Source organism: Aspergillus fumigatus, chromosome 1, assembly GCF_000002655.1.
Source record: "Aspergillus fumigatus Af293 chromosome 1, whole genome shotgun sequence".
NCBI lineage: Eukaryota > Fungi > Ascomycota > Eurotiomycetes > Eurotiales > Aspergillaceae > Aspergillus > Aspergillus fumigatus.
This window is the reverse complement of record NC_007194.1, coordinates 3,198,547-3,220,334: the sequence shown is the minus strand read 5'-3', so window position 1 is coordinate 3,220,334 and position 21,788 is coordinate 3,198,547. Positions and strand designations below refer to the sequence as shown.

General features: G+C 50.1%; 11 protein-coding genes across 11 annotated transcripts; 5 read left to right on the top strand and 6 right to left on the bottom strand.

The window, feature by feature from the left end:
- Window positions 1–11: 11 nt before the first annotated feature.
- sey1 (dynamin-like GTPase SEY1) lies at window positions 12–3,435 on the bottom strand. The gene is made up of 4 exons (XM_747493.2): window positions 2,946–3,435; window positions 2,381–2,836; window positions 551–2,295; window positions 12–485 (listed from the first exon to the last, which is right to left on the bottom strand). The coding sequence occupies exons 1-4, from the start codon at window positions 3,041–3,043 to the stop codon at window positions 190–192; spliced, it is 2,595 nt and encodes an 864-aa protein (XP_752586.1). The 5' UTR covers window positions 3,044–3,435; the 3' UTR covers window positions 12–189.
- Window positions 3,436–3,737: 302 nt separating this feature from the next.
- On the bottom strand, window positions 3,738–5,701 carry AFUA_1G12170 (translation elongation factor Tu). Its single transcript, XM_747492.2, has 5 exons — window positions 5,445–5,701; window positions 5,362–5,390; window positions 5,027–5,289; window positions 4,287–4,966; window positions 3,738–4,220 (listed from the first exon to the last, which is right to left on the bottom strand). Exons 1-5 carry the CDS (start codon window positions 5,608–5,610, stop codon window positions 4,036–4,038), a joined length of 1,323 nt encoding a protein of 440 aa, XP_752585.1. The 5' UTR covers window positions 5,611–5,701; the 3' UTR covers window positions 3,738–4,035.
- Window positions 5,702–6,120: 419 nt separating this feature from the next.
- Window positions 6,121–7,137, bottom strand: AFUA_1G12160 (putative translation initiation factor IF3; the record flags this gene model as incomplete). The annotated part of the gene is made up of 1 exon (XM_747491.1): window positions 6,121–7,137. The coding sequence occupies one exon, from the start codon at window positions 7,135–7,137 to the stop codon at window positions 6,121–6,123; it is 1,017 nt and encodes a 338-aa protein (XP_752584.1).
- Window positions 7,138–7,333: 196 nt separating this feature from the next.
- On the top strand, window positions 7,334–9,126 carry AFUA_1G12150 (guanosine diphosphatase; the record flags this gene model as incomplete). The annotated part of the gene is made up of 3 exons (XM_747490.2): window positions 7,334–7,613; window positions 7,672–9,010; window positions 9,069–9,126. The coding sequence occupies 3 exons, from the start codon at window positions 7,334–7,336 to the stop codon at window positions 9,124–9,126; spliced, it is 1,677 nt and encodes a 558-aa protein (XP_752583.2).
- Window positions 9,127–9,491: 365 nt separating this feature from the next.
- On the bottom strand, window positions 9,492–10,329 carry AFUA_1G12140 (NOPCHAP1/New4 family protein; the record flags this gene model as incomplete). The annotated part of the gene is made up of 2 exons (XM_747489.1): window positions 9,492–9,700; window positions 9,774–10,329. 2 exons carry the CDS (start codon window positions 10,327–10,329, stop codon window positions 9,492–9,494), a joined length of 765 nt encoding a protein of 254 aa, XP_752582.1.
- Window positions 10,330–10,790: 461 nt separating this feature from the next.
- AFUA_1G12130 (eukaryotic translation initiation factor 4E) lies at window positions 10,791–12,093 on the top strand (the record flags this gene model as incomplete). Its single annotated transcript, XM_747488.2, has 3 exons — window positions 10,791–10,902; window positions 11,129–11,792; window positions 11,858–12,093. The coding sequence occupies exons 2-3, from the start codon at window positions 11,327–11,329 to the stop codon at window positions 12,091–12,093; spliced, it is 702 nt and encodes a 233-aa protein (XP_752581.1). The 5' UTR covers window positions 10,791–10,902; window positions 11,129–11,326.
- Window positions 12,094–12,404: 311 nt separating this feature from the next.
- On the bottom strand, window positions 12,405–15,062 carry AFUA_1G12120 (BOD1/SHG1 domain-containing protein; the record flags this gene model as incomplete). Its single annotated transcript, XM_747487.2, has 2 exons — window positions 14,619–15,062; window positions 12,405–14,555 (listed from the first exon to the last, which is right to left on the bottom strand). Exons 1-2 carry the CDS (start codon window positions 14,835–14,837, stop codon window positions 12,405–12,407), a joined length of 2,370 nt encoding a protein of 789 aa, XP_752580.1. The 5' UTR covers window positions 14,838–15,062.
- Window positions 15,063–15,064: 2 nt separating this feature from the next.
- AFUA_1G12110 (putative NADH-ubiquinone oxidoreductase 14 kDa subunit) lies at window positions 15,065–16,124 on the top strand. Its single transcript, XM_747486.2, has 2 exons — window positions 15,065–15,287; window positions 15,399–16,124. The coding sequence occupies exons 1-2, from the start codon at window positions 15,254–15,256 to the stop codon at window positions 15,638–15,640; spliced, it is 276 nt and encodes a 91-aa protein (XP_752579.1). The 5' UTR covers window positions 15,065–15,253; the 3' UTR covers window positions 15,641–16,124.
- A 103-nt stretch (window positions 16,125–16,227) lies between these two features.
- On the top strand, window positions 16,228–17,133 carry AFUA_1G12100 (uncharacterized protein; the record flags this gene model as incomplete). Its single annotated transcript, XM_747485.1, has 1 exon — window positions 16,228–17,133. One exon carries the CDS (start codon window positions 16,228–16,230, stop codon window positions 17,131–17,133), a length of 906 nt encoding a protein of 301 aa, XP_752578.1.
- Window positions 17,134–17,318: 185 nt separating this feature from the next.
- On the bottom strand, window positions 17,319–18,935 carry AFUA_1G12090 (cation efflux family protein family; the record flags this gene model as incomplete). Its single annotated transcript, XM_747484.2, has 2 exons — window positions 18,473–18,935; window positions 17,319–18,392 (listed from the first exon to the last, which is right to left on the bottom strand). The coding sequence occupies exons 1-2, from the start codon at window positions 18,788–18,790 to the stop codon at window positions 17,319–17,321; spliced, it is 1,392 nt and encodes a 463-aa protein (XP_752577.1). The 5' UTR covers window positions 18,791–18,935.
- A 298-nt stretch (window positions 18,936–19,233) lies between these two features.
- dscA (ubiquitin-protein ligase dscA) lies at window positions 19,234–21,642 on the top strand (the record flags this gene model as incomplete). Its single annotated transcript, XM_747483.1, has 1 exon — window positions 19,234–21,642. One exon carries the CDS (start codon window positions 19,234–19,236, stop codon window positions 21,640–21,642), a length of 2,409 nt encoding a protein of 802 aa, XP_752576.1.
- Window positions 21,643–21,788: the final 146 nt, after the last annotated feature.

Here is a 21,788-nt window from a genome sequence, read left to right as displayed (position 1 = left end):
GTCAATGACAATGCCTGTCTTTCTCTAAGAACGGGAAATGATAACTCGAAGATGCGTGAGAATGGAATGTTCAACGAAGGAATACAGGTGCCATTAACCGGACTCTCGGGATATCCCTGGATAATTATGTATTCGAACAGAAATCTCACCCTAATGGCAGTTACACCCTAAGTATACAGAACATCATATTCAAAGGTCATCCATGTCTTCATCGGCCGACGTTCTTGCCTTGCCCTTCTTACTTAGATCGGACAGCTCGTATTGCTCGCCAGAGCGTCCCGACCCAGCCGACATGGCAATGGCCTGCCGCCCGGTATCCGAAGACTCAAGAAACTCGCGCAGTCGCTTCTTGCCCTCCACCAGCGCCTGGCTGGAAGCGGCTTCAGTCATCTTGATTATCGGCCCCCAGAGGTTTAGCTGATAAGTGACATAGGCCCCCACGGCACAGATAAACAGAAGGAAGAAATAGGCAGGATTACGAAGCACTAAAGATTTGTCAACCTGTCAGCCCAACTGATTTCGTTTGAAAATTTCATCATGGAATACTTACCTGCAATGATCTCGTTCCAACCCAGAGCAAGGAGAAGACCGTAGAAGTACAGAGGCACCTGAGTCATGCCGCCAATAGCACTTCGCTTAGCTTCAACATAAACTCCATCCGCAGCTTTCTTGAATCTAACAGTGAGCTCTTGACGCTTAGCCTCGCTGAGAATCATCATCTCTTCATCCAGACTCTTGCCCTCTTCCTCATCAACACCGCCGATGGGCGGTAAATCTTCCTCATCTGCTGGAGTGGCAGAGCTTGGAGTGTGGCCTATCCAGCGATCAAGAGGGGGCGGGGCCGACGTCTCAGCCAGACGGAAGCGCGAAAGGAGGGGGATCAAAGTCAGTGTTGATTCGCGCGCGCGGGTATAGATGCCTTCAATATCATCGGTCGGTCGCCAGATCCTGGGTACCCCAGCATCATCGTAACGGAATTTGTCCTCAAAGTTCTCACGCAGTTTCAGCAAAAGATTGCCCTCGGTCATCTCTTCATCGATCTTGGCTCGCAAGACACCCCAAGACTTCCTTCGGAGCCTCCAGAGACCGACATCCACTTCCTCCAAACTGGCATCGAAGCTGCTGGCGCGGTCTGTGAACCTACGCTCGGCATCGAGCACCGTCTCCACGAAAACGTTCCACACACGATCCCAGAAAGCCTTCTCCAGAGGCTTCTCCCCTGTCTCCGGAGCACCTCCTCCTGCGCGTCCAGATCCCAAAGCGTTGAACTCAAGCCCGACCGACTCTCCCAGACGGGACTGAACCCATCTTTCGACGCGATTGGCCAAACGGCGCATCTCTTCTCGGCGTAATCTTCCGCTAACGTCCGCTAGTTCCTTTTCATACAAGGCCAATTCTTGCTTATAGTCACTCCAAGTTGTGCCTTCCACCACAGTTGAGCGCGCCACATCTTCAAACTTGGCTATGGCTTTCTTCACTTCTTCATTGACAATTTCAGCAAAGTCGTAACCTGCACCCTGCTTCTGGCCTGACTTCACCGAGGAGGAAACTGCCTCACTGAACTCGTTAATGCCCGACTTGTGCGCGGCATTAAGTTGTCCTTGTAGCAGAGCTTTCAGACGGGTATCGACTTTGCTTTCAAGCTCTGCTCGCTTGCGCTGGTAGACACCTTTATGATACCTGCTGGCTTCTGTCTCGAAGTTCTTGACAGCTTTGGCCCGTGATGATCTCATCGCAGCACCCAAACCGCCAAGTACCTCCGGCTCACCAAGACGCGCAGACTGTGACTGCTTCTCCTCAAATGGGACAATAGCTTCATCAAAAGCTATCATCACTTCTCTCAAGATCTCATCGCAGCGGAATTGTGCAAGTAGCTCCTGCTGCGTAGGCAGGTCGAGATCCTTGTTATTCACGATCTGGTCCCAAATACCCTCTGCATATCGCGAAAACCCATCTGCGGGGATCCGCCGATGATATTCCGGGAGGAAGACTCCTCCCTCAGAGAACTCGCCTCTGCGTGCATCCATACTAGGGTCTCTTTGGCCTTCGCGGAATCGCAAGCTAAGCTTCTTTGTCTCAGCCACAAATTGTTCGGGTTGGTAGCTTTTGTGAGGCAGTCCATAGAATTGGAAATCGAAATAATCATGAACACTGGAGCTTTCAAGGCCAGGGGGCTTCGAAATAGACTCCCAGAGACGAGCCATGTCCTCCATCAATGTCTTCTGCAGATTTTTGAGGGGTGTTGTACCGACAAAGTCACGGATCACAAAGAAGAGAAGTGATCGGTGTGTGGTGCTGCATTAACAAAGCAATCAGTAAATAGTCGTATGGGTTTGGATGATCGGGTCAGGTCAACTTGGCCTATTAGTAAAACACATACTTCTTGTCCTTCAGGAACAGTTGCAGATTGACCTCAAAGACTGTCTTCAACAGACCCATATTTGCGCCCTGATACAGACCGACCTGGTGTTCCCATATATTCACAATAAGCACCTCACTCGTAGCAAGGGCGAACAGAGCACTTTTGCGCTCAAAGTCCTGGTCTTCTCCTCTCTCACGACCATCCGTACCTTCAACATCCATGACGAGGATGTTATCCGCCATGCGCAGGGTTGGGTCCACTGTGGCCTCTCCTTCTCTCTTGTTCTTCGACATCCATATACCCTTGGTTGTCTGGCGTCTCTCCGAATCGGACATGACCGAGAAGTGCGTGCCGAAGAGATGGTTCAGCAACGTAGACTTGCCAGTTGACTGCGAGCCAAAGACGGAAATGAGATGATAGTTGAAACCAGCATGAGTGACATTTTCGAGGCTCAGATACTTGGATATATTGGGGCTGTGAGATGCGGACTGTTAGCTAATTGACTCCACCACTCGCGCTCTCAACATGTCAAATAGACATTGAATCAAGCTTGAGTCGGTCAGAGCATAGCGAAGATACGTACTTGAACTCCTTATTCTCATCTATGACTTGCACACCATGTTCGTACGCTGTCTTGTCATTGTCGACGCCAATGGACGCGAAATGACCATTGGTCGCCATGGTGAGCAATATTTTACGAAGTCAGCCGTTGGGAGATAAGGAATATGACGGAGACGCTGTCAATTCCTTAGACAATGTCGAGTTTTTCGTTGTTGCGAAAACCAAAAAGGTGCGAACAGAGTACCACTGAGCAGCGGTTGGGGAATCGTCAAGATGCGGAGACCGTGGCGAGTGGTAACCAGAGCAATGTTGCTTGTGGGATGAGCGACTGCAGATGATGTAAATGACCATACAAGGAAATAAAAAAGGACGAATGGACTCGAGAATCACAAGACTCTCCAGTGCGGGCCCATGTGCGATGATCAAACAACCTAAGCCCCGAGGTAAGAGAGGCTCGTTGTGGTCGGCTGGTGTTGTGATCCAGTGGCCAGAAGGGGCACTTGTCAGCAGTGTCACTCGTCACTGGGGGAGGGCTATCGCCGCCTGAGTACAAGCTCGAGAGCGGACCTTAAGCCCCTTTTTTGGCCTAGCGTTGGTGACAACCTCATAGGCAGTTGCATCGCTATCAGTACACTTGTCAGTCTCGCCACTTCGCACGATTTCTTTCAGATGAAACTGACATTTTTGACAGTTGCCGCTGTACACAGGTACTAGATAGTTTGAAGAAATCTTCCACCGAAATTGAAACCCGGCGCGACGACCACGGTCCTTAAGATATTGACTGTGTTTCGATGGATCTTCTTAGAATAATAATACCAAAAGACAGCTAGTTGGAACTATTTTCTCAAAGCATCCATAGACATCGTTTATTCATATCAAGGACATGGAAGAGAGGAGGAGAGATATAACAAAATCCAGCTACATGCTTCCAATACAATAAAGTTACATGACATGACTCAAAAAACGCCCGCGCAACCCTTCCTGATAGATACCTTTGCCGTTTCCCGCGCTGCAAGAAGGTGCGACAAAAGGACACTGAAAGTATATTTTTCTTATAATACAGGGCAGCCAGTCAGTCGGTCATGCCTCGTGGTTATCTGCGAACCAGCCCTTTACTCGGTCATGACTCGTGTGATCAGACCAGTAGCGACAGTCCGGCCACCCTCACGAATGTTGAAGCGTTGACCAGCCTCAGCAGCAACAGGGTGGTGGGTCTTCAGGATCATCTCGACGTTGTCACCAGGCATAACTCTGCGAGATTGGTCGCCGTCAGGGAAGCTGAGGTCAGCAGCCTCGTCTGATGAATCATTAGCATATATCGCTAATCTCTCGGAAGATCTGGACACGGTGTGCGGGAACTTACCTGCAGTACGGATGAAGACTTGGGGACGGTAGTTGGCACCGAAGCCAGTACGACGACCACCCTCCGCCTCGGTCAGGACGTACATGGAGACGAGGAACTTGTCGTGAGCCTTGGTGCTGCCGGGAACAGCAATGACCATACCACGCTTGACGTCTTCACGTCGGATACCACGCAGGAGGAGACCAGAGTTGTCACCAGCACGCGATTCATCACAGCTCTTCTTGAAGGTTTCAATGTCGGTGACTTTGGTCTTCTTGGGTTCGAAGGAGCCTCCAACAATCTCAACCTCAGAGTCCTTCTTCAAGATACCACGCTCGACACGACCAGAAGCCACGGTACCACGGCCGGCGATAGAGAACACTTCCTCGACAGACATCAAGAAAGGTTTGTCGAGGTCACGCTGAGGAGTGGGGATCCAGGTGTCGACAGCGTTCATAAGCTGCTCAATTCTGTCTTTACCGATGTCGTCACGGCGTCCTTCGAGAGCACAGAGAGCGGAACCGAAAATGATCGGAGTCTCTTCACCCTCGAAACCGTAGCTGTTCAGCAGCTCACGCATCTCGAGTTCGACCAGTTCCAGCATCTCCGGATCATCAATAGCATCGATTTTGTTGACGAAGACAACGATCTTCTGGACACCAACCTGGCGGGCGAGCAGCAAATGCTCACGAGTCTGGGGCCTATTCGCGAAAACGTAAGCGACGTGTTTTACGACGTATTTCCCAAGATGTTCCACCTACATCTGACCGTCGGAGGCAGCAACAACGACAATAGCGCCGTCCATGTTAGCAGCACCAGTAATCATGTTCTTGATGTAATCGGCGTGACCGGGGCAGTCGACGTGGGCGTAGTGTCGGGAGTCCGTCGAGAACTCGATGTGAGCAGTGGAGATGGTGATACCTCGCTTGCGCTCCTCAGGAGCCTTGTCAATGGCACCGTATTCAAGGAAGTTGGCAAGGCCCTTCTCCGACTGATGTTTGGTGATAGCGGCGGTCAAGGTGGTCTAAGGAATGTGTGAGCAATGTACAGACAGGCGCGGGAGGCTCGGAAGCATAAAGGGAAGTTTTGGAGCTACCTTGCCGTGATCGACGTGTCCAATGGTACCTATACAAGATTGTCAGTGGAAGAGGCCAGTCTGCAAATGAAAATGGTATTTACCAATGTTAACATGAGGCTTAGTACGCTCGAAGGTAGTAGCCAGCCCACGAGCAGCTAGTTTGTTGTTGCCAAACACATGTTGGACAGGGTTGAGGGCGCGAGGACGCAGCAAAGAAGCCTTGCTGGAGCGCAGAAGAAGGTTTGCGGTTCTGGAGATGCTCGACATGATGACTGCCCTGGACTAGAACGACAGACAAAAAGAGACAAGAGCAAACACGATGGAAAGGAAGAAATGGAGCTGGGCTGATGGTCGAGAAGTTCTCCATTAGACTCGGAAAAATTTAGGGGAGTTTGCTTAGTCATGAGTCGCCCAATCACAGCTGCGGGATTGCGGAGGTCGCTCATTGGGACTTGATATGTACCTACCTGGATACCTAGATCGCGCCACGATAAACAGCATCACAGTAGGCAAAAGCATGATTAAACAGAGCAATAGTCAATTACACAAGCTTCTCAAAATCTCCGTCATGGACAGAAGAGTCATGTAGGGCTGATATGAGTGGGGTAAGAATGCGATTACCAAGGTGATACGGTCTTCAATCTCTCTAGTTAGGTAACCTTCTGGTCTTACTTGCGTTTGAAGTAATGGAGTGCTATTATACATGGTTTACTGAGGGTCATCAATGTTTATGTACGCCAAATATGTTATATGGAACTGCAAGCCGGCGAAGGCATATTAAGCATCCTTCTTTTTCACATATAGGGTTACATGTTTGCCCGGTTCCCCTTCCATGGGCTTGATCTGCATCGCATTGGCTTCCTTCGTAGCTTGCAAGACACTGTCCATGACGTTTTTAATCTCTTCCACAGTGGGTGCTCGTTTGCCCTTTTTCCGTGTCAGGATAATTTCCACACGACGGCCTTTCTCTAGGAAGTTCGTCAATTGCTTCAAGCGGTGAGCCAGATCATGACTGTCGATGGCCCAATTCAACTCAATCTGTTTTACTGCTGTTTTAGTGGCATGTGCAGCTTTGGCTTTGGCTCGCTCGTGCTCACGCATGGCCATTTTGTTCATGATCTTGCAGATTGGTGGGCGGCCAGGAAGGGCAGGAGACACTTGTACGAGAAAGTTCTCAGATCGATCGAAAGAGCGTAGCACATCTCTTAGCTTCATTGCAGGCTCAAGGTCGCCATTTTCGTTGACTATTTGTATATACTCGGATCGAATATCTTCATCTCTGATCTGTGTCTGTCTTGGTTGCTGTGAGGGAAGACGGCGAGAAGACTGAAGGAACCTCAATTGTGTTCCTCGTAATGCATTATTGTAGCGTAGAAACTGGACATGGGTGGTCTGGAAAGGGGGCAGGAAGGTAAGGCGAAGTGCTTGTGTTATCGATATTAGGCCGCGTATATGCTTCATGTCGAGTATTGGTCGTCTGGCAAAGCGAGTTCGGTGGCAGGAAGCGAAAGAATAACAGAGATACCCAGAATTCGTATGAACAAAGCGAATAAACAATATAAACGACTTCTTTTGATTGAGAGGTGAAAGCTGAAAGCGATTGGTGTAGATAAGGAGTGCTTTACTCCATAAAGAGGTAGTTAATCCTACGACTGGTCTATCCCACACACTGGACGCATGCAGAAAGCCAAGCCACAGCAGATGGGGAACAACCGCCACAGCATGTGGGTCTAATACCATCGTTTCAAGGGTCTTGTCTCCGTCTTGGACTTTCCTCCCCTGACTTTCCGCCATATTTCTGACATCGATCTTATTTCATCTCATCCTCCACGATCTCATTTGGGTTCGTTCGGAGGCTTCTGATGAATCGATGGTCCTCACTCGTTTTAGTCGCTAATTAGTCTCTCATTTTCATTCCCAGCCCCGTTGAAAAGAACCTGGGTGCATTTCTTTAGACGCCGCTTGAGTCTGTCCATTTGGCCTTGCTCGCATGTCGACTGGAGTTGACGGTCGGCATTTACAAACTACAGTATCGTATATACACTCAGAAGCGAGTCTTTATCGACGAACTAAGTCGCCGGCCCCCCGCACTGCGGAATCTGTGGAAAGTCCGCAAAAGTCATCGAAGCAACGACCCTCTTCAGCACTAGCAAATATGGCACAAACCCAGAGATCCCGTTACTTAAAGACGGGCGCCATTGTGGCAGCCCTGTTGTTGATGTTGCTTTGGATTTCTCCGTCAAGACCCATGCACCCCAGCTTTCCTCAAGGTCAGTTCAATCGATCCTCTTACAACTTGCTGATCGGGATAACTCACGTGCACTTAAGGACAACCAAGCACCAGTGCTCCCGCCAAAGGAAAGTGTTCAAAGCCCCATGACCCGAAAAAGCCTTTGATTCAGTATGCTCTTATGATTGATGCTGGAAGCCAAGGGTCTCGAATTCACGTCTATCGATTCAACAACTGCGGCCCATCCCCCGAACTTGAAGACGAAGTCTTTTTCCAGACTGAGCCGAAGAAGGGCGGCTCCGGGCTGAGTTCCTACAAAGAGGATGCTGAAGGAGCTGCCAAAAGCCTTGATCCTCTCATGGAGGTTGCGATGAAGAATGTTCCTGATGAATACAAGTCTTGCTCGCCAATTGCTGTAAAGGCAACGGCCGGATTGCGCATGCTTGGCCCGGAATTGAGCCAGAAGATCTTGGACGCAGTACGGAATCGACTCGAGACTGTTTACCCGTTCCCTGTGGTTTCCAAAGAGAAGGGAGGAGTGGAGATCATGGATGGCTCTGACGAGGGTGTCTATGCCTGGATCACAACGAATTACCTTCTCGGAAAAATTGGCGGTCCTGACGAAACACCTACTGCCGCAGTCTTTGACCTTGGTGGAGGTTCTACCCAGATTGTCTTCCAGCCTACATTTCCGAAGAGCAAGTCAGGCGGTATGCCGGAGCGCTTGTCAGAAGGTGACCACAAGTACGATCTCCAGTTCGGTGGTCGCCATTTCGAGCTGTATCAGCATTCTCACCTTGGCTACGGTCTTATGGCTGCGCGCAAAGCCATTCACACATCCATAATTGAGAATATGCTCGCGTCGAGCCCCAAAGACTTGTCCTGGCTTAAGCAGCCAATTCCCAACCCTTGTATCGGGCCCGAGATGGAGAAGAATGTCACTTTGGAATTTCCGGAAGGACACAAGCTCGCTCCAGAAGTGCAGGTTACAATGGTTGGCCCTAAGGTAGGGTCTACCGCCGCTCAATGTCGTGGTCTTGCAGAGAAGACTCTGAACAAGGAGGCTGCATGCACCCTTGCGCCTTGTTCCTTCAACGGCGTCCACCAGCCTTCACTTGAGAAGACATTTGCCAGGGAAGACGTATATATTTTTTCTTACTTCTACGACCGCACCAAGCCTCTGGGCATGCCTGACTCTTTCACTTTGGATGAATTGCATCAGCTTACGTCGACCGTTTGTGGTGGCGAAGATAGCTGGGGCATCTTTGCAGGCATCGAAGGTGCCCTGAAAGAGCTTCGTGATCGGCCCGAGTGGTGCCTGGATTTGAACTTCATGATGAGTCTGCTGCACACTGGCTATGAAATGCCCCTCAGTCGCGAGGTGAAAATTGCCAAGAAGATCAAGAACAGAGAACTTGGATGGTGTCTCGGTGCAAGGTAAGCTGAGAACCAAGCTTGAAATTTTTGCTGTATATGCTAACGTCCCTTCCTTCAGTCTGCCCCTTCTGAGCCAAGAATCTGGCTGGACTTGCCGTATCAAGGAAGTCTCATAATGAATGATGCTGCTCTGTCATGCGTTAATCACTTAATTGCCACAGATACATTGGCTGTATTTCTGCTTCTTCTTTTGTGCAAATACATTAGACCATTGACTGTCGACTATCACCTGATTCATGTACTAGACCACTGACTTGTCGTTCTTCGCGGCCGACTGCTCTCCAGTTCACAGAACCTTGTCAGAATATCATACATGTGAATGTGCATAAACGACTCACTGATTGTTAGATACATTCAGAGAGTTGACTTCTACATCAAAGGAATGAGCAGAAAAAATGGTTTTTGTCCAAGAATGCGTATCAAACTGAATTTAGTAGTAGCAAAACTGAAATATCCATCAACGCCAGGCCAATGCAATGTTCTAAGAAGATCGTGGCTCAGTCAATTCTTGAATCGTGGGCTTTTGATCAGAAGATTTCTTCTTGCCCATCAGTCTATCCAAAATATCGGAATCTCTCTGTAATTTAGTATCCGATTCTGCGGCATCTTCATCGTTTGCAAATTCTTGACCGTCGCCGATCTCATCGTCAGTAGAGGTACTGCCGTCAGCACGTTTCTCTTCCAAAACGCCTAGTCCGAGGTTCTTGAGACAGCAACATCAGCATTCATGTCCTCACTCATAACCAGAAAGAATCAATTCAACCCACCATTTCAATGTACTGGCCCTCCTCCTGGTCCACTTCGTCCAGTTGGAGATCTTTCCCTCTCCCTGCGGCTATCTCTCGTTGTAGGTCCTCATTGGCACTCTTCAATTTCGGCAGAAATGCAGAAAGTCGGGAGAGCAGATCCGGTTCCTTTGTCATGCGGTGTATCCGAGGTTTCTGTTGCGCCGAAACACGCGGTAGGGAAGAACCAGCGCGGGACGCCCGGTCGGAACTATAATCGGCATTTTGATCCTCATCTTCGCCATCTCCAGCGCTGTCGCTGTCGTCATCGGAGCCAGAGGAGGAAGTGTAATCATCATCGTCGTCGTCGTCGTCCTCCTCACTTTCGCTAGATGTGGAGGCTACCTTGCTGGGGTTCTCCGGCTCTGTGCTGTAATGCTCTGCAGCGGATGAGTACGTCGGCAGGCCCTTATCGTCATTGCGATAAGTGGGGACAATTCTGGCTTTGGCTCGTCTAGAGGGCGATGTTTCGTCGAAGGATGATAGGGACAGGGTTCCGTCAGCTCGTAGGCGCTTCCTGACACCGTCCTCCATTCCGTGTCGTTCGATCGTCGTTCGATCGTCGTTGGTTGGTTCTGCTGAAATTTTCCCCAGATTCCTACCCGCTTAAACACCTAGAGGATGTTTCGCGCCAGGCGGTGGAGATCGAATCAGCGCCAACCTGCCGGAATCAGACGATGTGATGAAATTCGATCTCGTGCAGAATTGCAGGAGCCATATGGCAGATGGGTCATCGAGAAGGAGTGAAGATCATTTGGCCACTTAAGGAATGGAACATGGTAGCATCTTCCTGGGTTGGTTGAAGCACTCCTGTAGCCATCAAAAGTGGGCAAAGTACAAATGAATCTGAAACTAGGCTCATAGTTCTTCATGATGGAGAATGCCAATATAATTAAGTCAGATTATAATTTGACGATGAGATTGAGCTGCCTTCGATAAGTATTTCCTTTAATTGACTGTTAAGCAACCCCGCTTTTCCTTGCAGAATCAGGTCTACTTGATTCTTCTTCGTCAAGACTTGGCTCTTAGCCCAAGGTCTTTGTGCTCTCATTGCCTGTTTTGGTATTCTCAGTCTCCCCTGAAGATACCCAATTCAGTTTTTTCGAGGTGAGTTGAATATATTTCGTGGTCTTTGTATGTACGTTCTTCCACTCGTATCGCATGTCCTTTAACCTGGCGCTCACTATACCCCAACTATCATCCCCAACACCCTCAGTCCTCTATATAGTTGGTGTTTCAGATAGCTTCGGGCTTAGGTTCCTTGAACGACTTTCGTCTTGCATACCTTACAATGAACTATTCTCTTCAACATCATGCTGACTACAAGGTGCAGGAGATTCGCTTCTCAAACGTACCACGCTATATCCACCTCAGCTAGTCTGGGTGAAGGGGCTCTTCTATGAAGAACCATTCTCGGTCATTCCTGATGCCAAAGAGCTATAATCTCTGATAAAGGCACGAATACGCTTCTTGGATAACAGCGCCGATCAGTCAGCCCTTTGCAACTCATCCTAAACTCCAGCAGCACAAGATGAGTGCGCCCAAACTACACTTCAACAACGACCAAAGCCCTATAAAAGACGAAAGCTCTCCAACGCAAAAAGCAATGGAGTGCCCATCCTCTTCCACAAGAAAGTCGCTGCATCAGAACATCCTCGGAAAACTACGCCCTCTGCCACTGCAATACCACTGGACAGTATGGTACGATAGATACTCGGAATCCACCGACTATGACAACCGATTGTATGTCTTGCATGAGGATGTAGCCGACATTGCCACTTTCTATCGCGTCTACAACAACTATCCTTGGGATAAAATCCGCCTACGAGACTCAGTCCATATCTTCCGCAAAGGCGTCCGTCCGGTATGGGAGGATCCAGAAAACCTCAGGGGTGGTTGCTGGAAATTCCGGGTCCCCAAGAGCAAGGCTCAAGAATTCTTCCACGAGATTGCCATTCTCTGCATGGCCAACGAATTCCAGGCTGCTTTGGAGAAAGGTGTGCGAATCCGCTCATCGGCGTCTGCGAGCATTCGGGTACTTCGAGCTGACTGCTTCCCCTAGAACATGACCATGTCCTCGGTGTTTCCACCTCTGTCCGTTTCAACTCCCATATGATCTCCGTATGGAACAAGATGGGCACGAACGAACGCTCCATCAAGATCCTCGAGCAAACGATTATCGACCGTCTATCGCCTGAGCTGCGGCCCACCAGTTCCGGTAGCCACTCGTATTTCTATAAACGACATGATGAGAATGATGGATACCAGGAAGCTGTCGCAGCGAGTTCTTCACATTGATCGGCTATGTCTCGCAGATCCCGATCTGACCTCCGACCGCTCTCATGCAGCTCATATAAAACGTATACTTCTTATTCTCTTCATTTCAGTGTGATACTGAAAGCTCCTTCAGTCGGCAGCCGTTTGATGCTCCTGAAACATCTTTCTCGGGACAGCAGTATTGCCAGTCTTTCATTGCTGTTAATCGTTATTACCATTAGGTTTTTTTTATCATAGATAACCAGAATGTATGGTAGTATACATGATATAGGATGCAATACAGAGGAGATGCTCTCGATAGGTCATCACGCTGGACGGAAAGGGATGAGTATCTATCGACTCCTGCTTCTCCTTTGACTGGCGCTAAGTTTCCGTATCCCGCGGTCATCCGCTTCGCGATCAGGAAGCTCCGCGCCTTTATCTTTCCTTTCTTCGTTTTCCTTCTCTTTCTCTCCATCTCGAGCCTTTTCGCGTTCCCGCTCGCTACCGGGTATGTACCGATCAATCTCCACGAACCCTCGACGATCATCTCGCTCTGGGCGATCTGGAGATCGGACACGCCTTCGGGGGGATCTGCTCCGATGGCTCGTTGGGGGCACATAGCGGTCGATGTCAAGAGTACTGGGGGAACGCCGTCGGGAGCGAGACGGTCTTCGAGAGGGATTCGGAATGCGCGACCTGGATCTTCCTCGCTCATCTTTACGGTCTCCTTCCCGAACCCGGCCTTGTTCTTTGTCTCCGTCTCGATGTCGTTCTTGATCACGATTTCGCTCTCTATCTCGTTCTCGGTCTCGGTCTCGTTCATCTCGAGTCCGATCTCTAGCGCGGGAGGCAGATCGCGATCGTCCGCGTCGGTCTCGTTCATCTCGAGTCCGATCTTGGTTCCGATCTCTAGCGCGGGAGACAGAGCGCGATCGTCCGCGTCGAGCTCGTGAACGAGACCGAGAATAGTAACTGCGACGCCGATAATCCCGATTCCGGTCCCTTTCGCGTTCTCTGTCCCGATCCCTATCACGCTCTCTCTCTCGATCTCGATCTCTGCTGCGATCACGAGTGCGATGATCACGGTCTCGTTCCCGTTCATCCGTTAGACGCGAGCGATCTCGAGCTCGATCTTTCTCGCGTTCAGCACTGCGATCTCGACCCCTGCTGCGGTCCCTGTCCCGGTCATAGCCACGACCAGTTGACCTGCTCCTACTTCTGCGGTTAGGGCGGTAGCTACGGTCGCCATATCGGTTAGCCCTGAAATCCCGTATGGCAACCCTATCATCAGGGTTACGATCACGCGGGCGACTAGAAGCATCACGAGATCGTTCCCGTCGACGATCATCATCAAAGCGAGGTGTGTATCTTCTCCGTGAGCGGCTGCGCTCCCGGCTGCCGTCGCGTCTATACGGGCGATGACGGTCATCAACAGTCGAGTCTCGCCTTCGGCGTTGGTCCATATCGACAGACGGACTGGCGGACTTCAATGGAGTAATGGAATACCTCGATTCTGTTGCGCCTTTTGGTTTAGTCGGCGGGGGCTTAAGACCGTTCTCGATGGCCTCAGCTTCTTCAAAGTCAAAGTCCGGTTTCTGGCGCGCCTTAGCGGCAAGCTCCTCGCCCTCTTTAAGCAGCAGTTGGAGAGCGGCCTCTTCCAGCGACTTATCATCTACGGCAACAGGAGGCGGTGGAGGCGGTGGAGGCGCCTGCGTTGGCTCCTTCGGAGTAACGGACTTCTCTCTCCTCGAATCGCGATATCGCGGTGATCGGTAGCCTATTGAGCGAGGGCGGTCATAGTCGCGCTCTCGATCCCTGTCTCTGTCTCTGTCCCTGTCCCTGTCCCTATCCCTGTCCCTGTCTCTGTCCCTGTCCCTGGTTCGACTGCGATCACGGTCCCTAGATCGATCCCAGTCACGGTATCTTTCGCGCTCTTCTCGTCTCCGGCGCTCATATCTTTCCTGTCGTTCCTTTTCTCGTTGCTCTTCAAGTCGCCGTTCCTCTTCCCGCTGGCGCTCACGCTCTGCACGTCGCTGCTCCTCACGCTCTTTCCGTCTTGCCCTTTCTTCCTCCTCCTTTTGGCGTTCGATCTCGCGCTTCTTGCGTTCCTCTTCGGCCTTTCGACGAGCTTCTTGCTCTTCGAGTTCTCTCTGTTTGCGCACCGTCTCCTGCCATTCTCGTTCGCGTATCTCACGCTTAGCTCTTATCTCCGCAGCGAAATCCTCGTCTGTTTTGTTGCCGGCTTGCTCCTCTTTCGCAGCGAGCTCGTCTCCGACTTGCTGACGACGGATCTCCCTGACAGAATCTAAGATGAACTGCAGGTGATTTGAGGCCAGCGCATCAATAAGCTTTTCGGCTTTCTTGTAGACGTCGCTCCGATCAACTGCACCCTCTATCAATGTCGCGGCTTTTCCTCGTTCACGGGATAGAAGCTCCGGTTCGCGCTCTATTTCCGACTCTGCTAGTTCTATCAATAACTTCGTAAACTCGGCTCTTGCTTCCTACATGATAGACACTGCTGTTAGAGGGTGTGTCGATAATACCAATATCAATCTGAAACATACTCCGTCGTGAAATTCAGCCCAGATTTTCTTGCGCACATTATCAAATCCTCCTTTTTTCTTAAAAGCGTGCAGAAGGTCCTCAATCGCGGTGCGCTGCGCTGCGGTCAATGGCAGCTCTTCCGTCTTGAACTTCTTCCGCTGTAGACTTTCAACATCGAGCAAGGGCCGTTTGACGCCAGTAGGTTGGACATCTGACGTCTCATCTGGACCAGCCATCATGAGATAATCAGACTAAAAATTCGGGAAGCACGTAACCAGGCGCCGCCGAGCGGCATTCGAAACTGGTTTTGGACGAAGTGAAGCGCGTCGCAAATTAATATTGGCATTACCTCTTGTTACAGCGATTCTAACTTTCCTGATTCAGGGAAAGCCGGCGCCGAGCTCGGAGAAACGATGATCCGTGGAAGATTGCGAACTGCGGCTCGGTGATTCGACGGGACTGTGTACGAGAGAGGAGGAAAGCAACCTCATCTTGAACGATTGTCTGCTGAACGTGGCCATTGCGTCTTTGTCCGGGCCCGAATCTAGAAGCAATTGTCTTCATTCAACCATTCCAGCTTCTTCGGGTCACAATTTGATTTAGCGACCCCTTACTATCCCAATCCGCGCAGTCCGCATCCCCTACCAAAATCACAATGGTTCACAAAGTCCTCTTCTGGGGCGGCTTCGGTATGTGCCCAGCCGGAATGATATCTCCTTCAATACCAGGAAACTGGCCTGTCCGACTTCTGTCGGTATCCAAATCCGTGAAGAACGGCTACTAATATCTCCCTCCATTAGGCATTGCCGTCCGACTCTGGCAACTCGGTATCGAGATGCGTCCTATTCTCGCCAAGGAATCTCTTTGGGTGTACCCTCTATTCGCCGGCGTTGGTGGAAGCTTCGGTTATTGGCTACAGGGTGTTGAAGACCGACAGCTCAAGATTCTCGCTCAACGACGGGAAGCAATTCTGGAGAAGCGCCGGAGACGGGACGAACGTGAGGGAACATTGGAAGCAGGCGCTCTGGCTGCGACATCGTGAAATCACAACGTCTGTTCATTGAAGGAGATATGCTACGCAATAACGGGGTTCGTTTTACTGGATTGAAAGAATGCCCTATTTATTACTTGTACCAAAATACAGAACGCCATCCTTTTCCCTTTCTTGAGGCCATTTCTCGACAAAGATGGGACATTAGAAGTGTTTGAGAACGAGAAAAGGCTTAAGCCTAGGCTCATGAACAAGATTGATTCTAATTACTGTCCCATTGACTGCAATTGCACACTATGTCTTCAGTACATAACCTAACCCTTCCACTAAACCACAGCATCAACTTGAAATGACTAAATGCCGGGCATTAGGGGGCCATATTCATGACTTAACAAGCAAATCCTTGTGTTGGCCTGCCTAGTTCTATGATGTTCGATCAACTTAGGCCAGTGAATATTACATGCACTGTTGATTGTTCCGCCCTTAGTGTGATACATACCCCGGGTTTTTGATTCTATCTCCTACTGGAGTCACCAGACTGAACATATGAATGCTAGATCCAGATGGGATAATCTACTCAGGACTCTCAGCTTTGCCTCCGAAAGACTTTTCTCGCAAACCCCAAACTGACCGAAGACATGCCATTCTTTAATCTTCCTCACCATATCAGAGAGAAGATCTACCGATATTCCCTTGTCATGGGACGAGTTTTCATCCGCCCTTTCACTACCGTTGAAGTGCTCATGGATCCAAACCGAAGAGACATCTATGGCACGCCCAATCTCGCTCTACTCTGGACCTCAAAGCGCATATACAAAGAGGCAATGCCCATCTACTTGAGCGAAAATGTCTTCTCCCTCGTCCAAGTCGATCTGTTGGCTGCTGCGCGCGCAGAGTATCCGCGTGTATTCGAGAATCTCAAGAAGGTCCGCAATCTGGAGCTCGTCTTCGATTGCCGTGATTACATTTACCTGGCACGATTTCATTCTCGGGAGCTTCTAGGCGTCATCGCGGCGGTGCGGGATGCGAAGGTACCCTCGAAACACAAGCGCAAGGTGATTGAGGAGCTGGATGAGATGCAGGCCGACTTTGATATTCCCAGGATAGAACAAACCGAGTCAGATTCGGATTCTGAGGAGGTTTCGTCTGGACAAGCGCATGAAATTCATGATCAGCATATCGAAAATATGAAGGAGTATCTATGGGGACGGACAATGAGTTTTGTGCGGCAGACGTTCCAATTGTCGCGCCTCTATATTGACTTGCGTCATTGTACCTGTAACTGGGGGTGTTGTCGTCTTGCTACGGAAGTGCTGGACTGGGGATGGTTCCACGTCTGGATTCATGGGATGCCGGATGAGATTCATGTGAGAGGTACCTCAGGACGTGAGAAGAAGCTTATTGCACAGTTGTTCGATAAGCAGCGATTCCATGCGGGTTTGGAGATCGACCAAGTCTTTGATCAGAACAGACTTGAAGACGCTGATGACTGGAAGGCGGGCAAATTTGTATTCCAAAGAGTGCATCAGACAGTCCTACGCTAGCGTACGACTGAGGCAAAGAAAGACATCCCTGAAATCGCATCAATGATCTTGGAACAAATGTCTAGCAGTTAATCATTAGTAGATACAATGATAAACAGGTACAATTAGGCAGAAGAAGAAGAAGAAGTTGTTATGTGCACTTGCAAACCATGTCAGGATGTTGATATACATGGAAATCAGTGATATCATGAGTTATCCACAGTAAATTGTAATGAAACCTCCCATTTCTGACCACCAGTGCCATATCCCCCGCCCAGTCGATTCTTGATCAAGCTGGAGATGCGTTCACGTAGACGTACCAGGTTCTCCTCCGAACCAGATACCCGAATTTTCAGATTTGCCATACACAACCCATAGTGAACTTGCCAGAACCTCGCATCATCGATCCCAAAAACAGAAGGATCTGCTTCAATATCCTTAATCACATCCGAGACCCCTGGACCCGAATAGGACATGAGAAGCATGGATCCCAGAGTTTTAACAAGGCGAACGCCGAGCACACACATGGAGATAGAAATAGTGACGGACAGAAGAACGTCAAGCCATTTGTAAAGTTTAATGGACACCAGAGGGAGAAGCAATAGCAATGTCGAGCATGAAAGGGTGAGGAAATGAGATGGATTGCTAAGAACCGACGGCAGAGACTCAATGTATGCGAAGCGCATGGCCTTGCCTATCCGTGCATGGTTCTTCAAGCCAATTGCAGATATCAAGGTGGATGAGATGGCAAGTACAGCAGTGATGTCAACACTGCCAACAGAGACACGCTCATGAGGATGAGTATGGTGAGGCTCATGATTGTCGCTTGACTCAAGAAAGTGCTGAAGGTTGTGGGAGATGAGGTCCATGCCCATAAATAGTAGCAGCACGCACATTGCGAACCCAGCAAGTACCTCTGCTCGTTCCAGCCCGAACGGATGGCGAATGGAGGATCGTTTCCACACCTCGAAGTTACTCAATACATCCACAGCTACGCAAAGCAAGGCCCCAAGAGAGTCAAACAGAATCAAATGAGACAGCGCTGTCATAGCCAAGGATCCATGTGCGCTCCAGAGCGTGTATGCGGCAACGAACATATGGCAGACACTCCACCAGAACCGCGTCTTCTGATCCTTCGACATACTAGAACGGCATTCTTTGAGCGTGGGAATAGGTAGCGAATTCGGAAGAGCCAAAGGAGCTCGGGGAGGAGGTTCGAGGAATATTTGATGCGATATACTACTATGTTTATACTTGTGTCCACGCCGCTGGCCAATGTTCTACACGAATTCCGCGCAAGACAATTAGCGTTCCAATACAAGGACAACGGGCCATAAACTGTATTTAAGGATATACTTACAGATTTCATTACCGGGCCCTTCGCCATAGTTGTGGTCTGAAAATTGAATGGCCCAGCAGAGCCATTGTCGCTTGCACCACTCTGTACAGAGACATCTGTTGGACTAAGTTTGAAGGATGACCTGGTAGGACTCAAACGGTCCCCATCTTCCACATTCAATCCATTTTGAGAGAAATGATCGACCATAGGCGACAACGTATCTTTATCGTAGGTTGCAGCGAATCCCCTTAGGGGCTGGCCGTCAGTCACGCTCGTGGGATCATCCGGCGGTGGAGTTGGAGTGCGCGGTGGGCGAGGAATGGGGAGGTTCGATGCCATAGCATCTAGTTGAAGAATGTCGACGCCTGCGCCAACAATGTGCGACGAGACCTAATCTGGTTGGTAGGACGAAGACTGGGGAGGGATGTTTTGGAACAATGCTTATAGGAGGTTGCTCCAACTCCCAAAGCACATGCACTCTTCGCGACCGATGGTTATCAGGGGAGAGTGGGTAAGGGCGGGGAGACTGCGGCGGCGGCCTGAGGCCTCGACTCACTCATCGCATCATCGACTCTCGCCTCCACCGGCGTCCGGCATCTCTTGCCATTGATTACAGCTTTAAATCATCATCATCTACTCGACAGGCTTTTTTTTGCCTGGTCATTACGACGGTCCTGTCTAAATGGAAACTCCGTCATAAACTGGAGATGCGATCAACATAGGTCGTTTTCAAAGGAGATTTGAACGAAGATCTCCGATGCCTGCATCGCTTCGTAACATCTATGGATAACCGCGGTTCCTTCTTTTTCCTGCTGATCGTTTTTTATCTTCTTCTCAGCTCGCAGTCTCGTCCACCGTTACTTGACCAGGATCGAGAGCGTCAGCGGGAAGTAGCAAGGGAACGAGATGCGCTTCGTTTGTTGAATGAATCCAAATATGGGGACTTCGACCCGCCGGGTGATAAGTGGCTTCCTTTTGCGGGAACCAGGAAGAACGACAGTTATGCCTGGGGTATACTCCCGGAAGCTCAGGGCAGAGCTCGTCACCAGCTACGATCCGCCATTTCAAACGCTGGGCTGGAACCTCCCAGGTCTCTAGAAGACCCCGACGCTTTACCTTCCCTGAATCTTACTCAGTTGTTACTCCCGGTCTATCGCAATGCGACAGGGAAATTGCGTGGAGATTGGGTTCGCCGCAAGTTGAATAAAGAGTATCCGAAACTCAACACTACGGCTATCGCTTTGGAGCATGGGTATTTCACCCACGAATTCGGATTGAACATCACAGGTAGCAGTGGAACTTTCTACTTGGATCTCAGGGAAGGTGGGGGCGAAGAGCTTCGGGTAGATAGCGGCCAAGTTCGAGAGATACGAGCGACATTGGCTGTCGAAAGCAATGACTTCTGGGGAAATACCTGGTATATCTCCTTATTCGGTGTCCATTTCCCAGAGACGGGAGCCATCATCCTTAGTTCAAATAGCGAGAAGTTTGAGGGGTTGTTTGTGCTGCCGCACCTGGCTTTCTCCTCAGATGCGTATGAGCTTTCGCACCAGCTTCTCCTCAATTCGCTTTCTGATACCTTATCTGAGAAAGAGAATCGCCCTCCGACGCTTTTCCCGTGGTCGTCCCTAATCGGATCGGAGCAGGTAGAATTTCCTGCACCGAAGTGTGAACATATTATCTACCTGCAACAACATCCAGTCACTATTCATGACTACCTAGCGGATAAGCCAGTGGTTGACCAGATCGAAGAGGAGCTAAGATTCCCTATTGGGGCTCCGGTACCACCTGCGCCGTTAATGGTAATGTCCGCTGTGGTGTTCTCTCCGGACTGTGGGTATATCCTCGAAACCAAAGGAACCCCAGACTTCCCTCCGAGCGAGGGCCTCTATCTCACGGGCCCGAAAATTGAAGAGTACGACAAATACAGTGCGCGTCTCGTATTTATCATATGCGGAGTGTTTGCCGCACAAATCACACTACTTCTGAGACAGATCAAGGAGGCATCGACACCTTCCACCCGGAGCCGTATTAGCTTCTATACAATTGCTCTTATGGCCTTTGGGGATGCTTTTGTTCTTATCTTTATTCTCTTGGAGCTGTACCCGGCGGTGTCATTCTTGGTCATGGCAACGGCGGCCTTTCTCACGTTTCTGTCGGTCAGCTACATTGGTATGAAATTCATGATGGAGATTTGGGCTGTCCAAGCGCCCGAACGCAGGGAGCAAGAGCGTCGCTCGAATCCTCCGGCTTCAACTCCGCGCTCGACTGGCCTACCTCTCCCGGCGACATCGGCCCCGGTAAGAGACTCTGGCGCAACACCTATCATATTGACTCCAGATCAAGATCCTCCTGCTGAGGAGGATGATCAACCAACCAACCGTGGCACCACTTCAGCGGCCCAAGAAACTCGCAACGACGTTGGTGCGATGTACGCACGATTCTACTTCGTCCTATTTGTGATGCTCATTATTTCCATATGGTCTTTTCTATGGCCGAATCGACTAGGAGCCCTATATGCGCGCGCTCTCGCCTTTGTTTATTTGTCGTTCTGGACCCCACAGATTGGCCGCAATATCATACGCAACTGCCGTAAAGCGCTCCGCTGGGATTTTGTGATCGGACAGAGTATTCTGCGTCTGTTTCCGTTTGTATATTTCCTAACGGTACGTGGCAACGTGCTGTTTATACACCCTGATACAACAACAGCTTTTGCGCTAGCAGGCTGGGTGTGGATTCAGGTCTGGGTCTTGGCGAGTCAGGACATTCTCGGACCGCGATTCTTCGTCCCTCGAGGCTGGGCACCGGCCGCATACGACTATCACCCAATTTTGCGCGACGGCGATGAGTCTGAGGCAGATCTGGAGTCTGGCGGTGTTCTGCCGATCGGCGCTCTTAGGGCCGAGGATCTTTCCGGCGACGCGAAGGATGAGGACAAGCAGCGGACCAAGGACAGGAAAAGGGCGGTTTTTGATTGTGCGATCTGCATGCAAGAAATTGAGGTACCTGTTCTTGCAGCGCGTGGATCCGCCGGAGGCAGCAGTGTCACTGAGGGAGCTACAAGTATCCTCAGTCGTCGCACTTATATGGTAACGCCTTGTCGACATATTTTCCACAGCACTTGTCTCGAGAGCTGGATGCGATTGCGACTCCAGTGCCCCATTTGTCGGGAGTCAATCCCTCCTGTATAGATTTATCATAATGCCCTGTCACGAATAGCGCTTTATGCGCAGTGGTACAACGTAACTAGCCTACACAAATTGAATGGCACTATGAACAATCAATGTTGTATAAGACAATACAGTCAAAGACTACACAGTTCAAATATTAGAAAACA

What these genes read in the sequence shown, in the direction of transcription:
- AFUA_1G12170 (XM_747492.2), bottom strand. Translation starts at nt 5,610, where the DNA reads ATGTCGAGCATCTCCAGAACCGCAAACCTTCTTCTGCGCTCCAGCAAG. An exon ending in TAAGCCTCATGTTAACATTG is followed by an intron (nt 5,391 to 5,444) that starts GTAAATACCATT and finishes AATCTTGTATAG; the next exon opens with GTACCATTGGACACGTCGAT. An exon ending in AGTCTTCATCCGTACTGCAG is followed by an intron (nt 4,221 to 4,286) that starts GTAAGTTCCCGC and finishes ATGATTCATCAG; the next exon opens with ACGAGGCTGCTGACCTCAGC.
- sey1 (XM_747493.2), bottom strand. Translation starts at nt 3,043, where the DNA reads ATGGCGACCAATGGTCATTTCGCGTCCATTGGCGTCGACAATGACAAG. An exon ending in CTGTTCCTGAAGGACAAGAA is followed by an intron (nt 2,296 to 2,380) that starts GTATGTGTTTTA and finishes TTGTTAATGCAG; the next exon opens with CACCACACACCGATCACTTC. An exon ending in TTGGAACGAGATCATTGCAG is followed by an intron (nt 486 to 550) that starts GTAAGTATTCCA and finishes ACAAATCTTTAG; the next exon opens with TGCTTCGTAATCCTGCCTAT.
- AFUA_1G12110 (XM_747486.2), top strand. Translation starts at nt 15,254, where the DNA reads ATGGTTCACAAAGTCCTCTTCTGGGGCGGCTTCG. An exon ending in CCTCTTCTGGGGCGGCTTCG is followed by an intron (nt 15,288 to 15,398) that starts GTATGTGCCCAG and finishes TCCCTCCATTAG; the next exon opens with GCATTGCCGTCCGACTCTGG.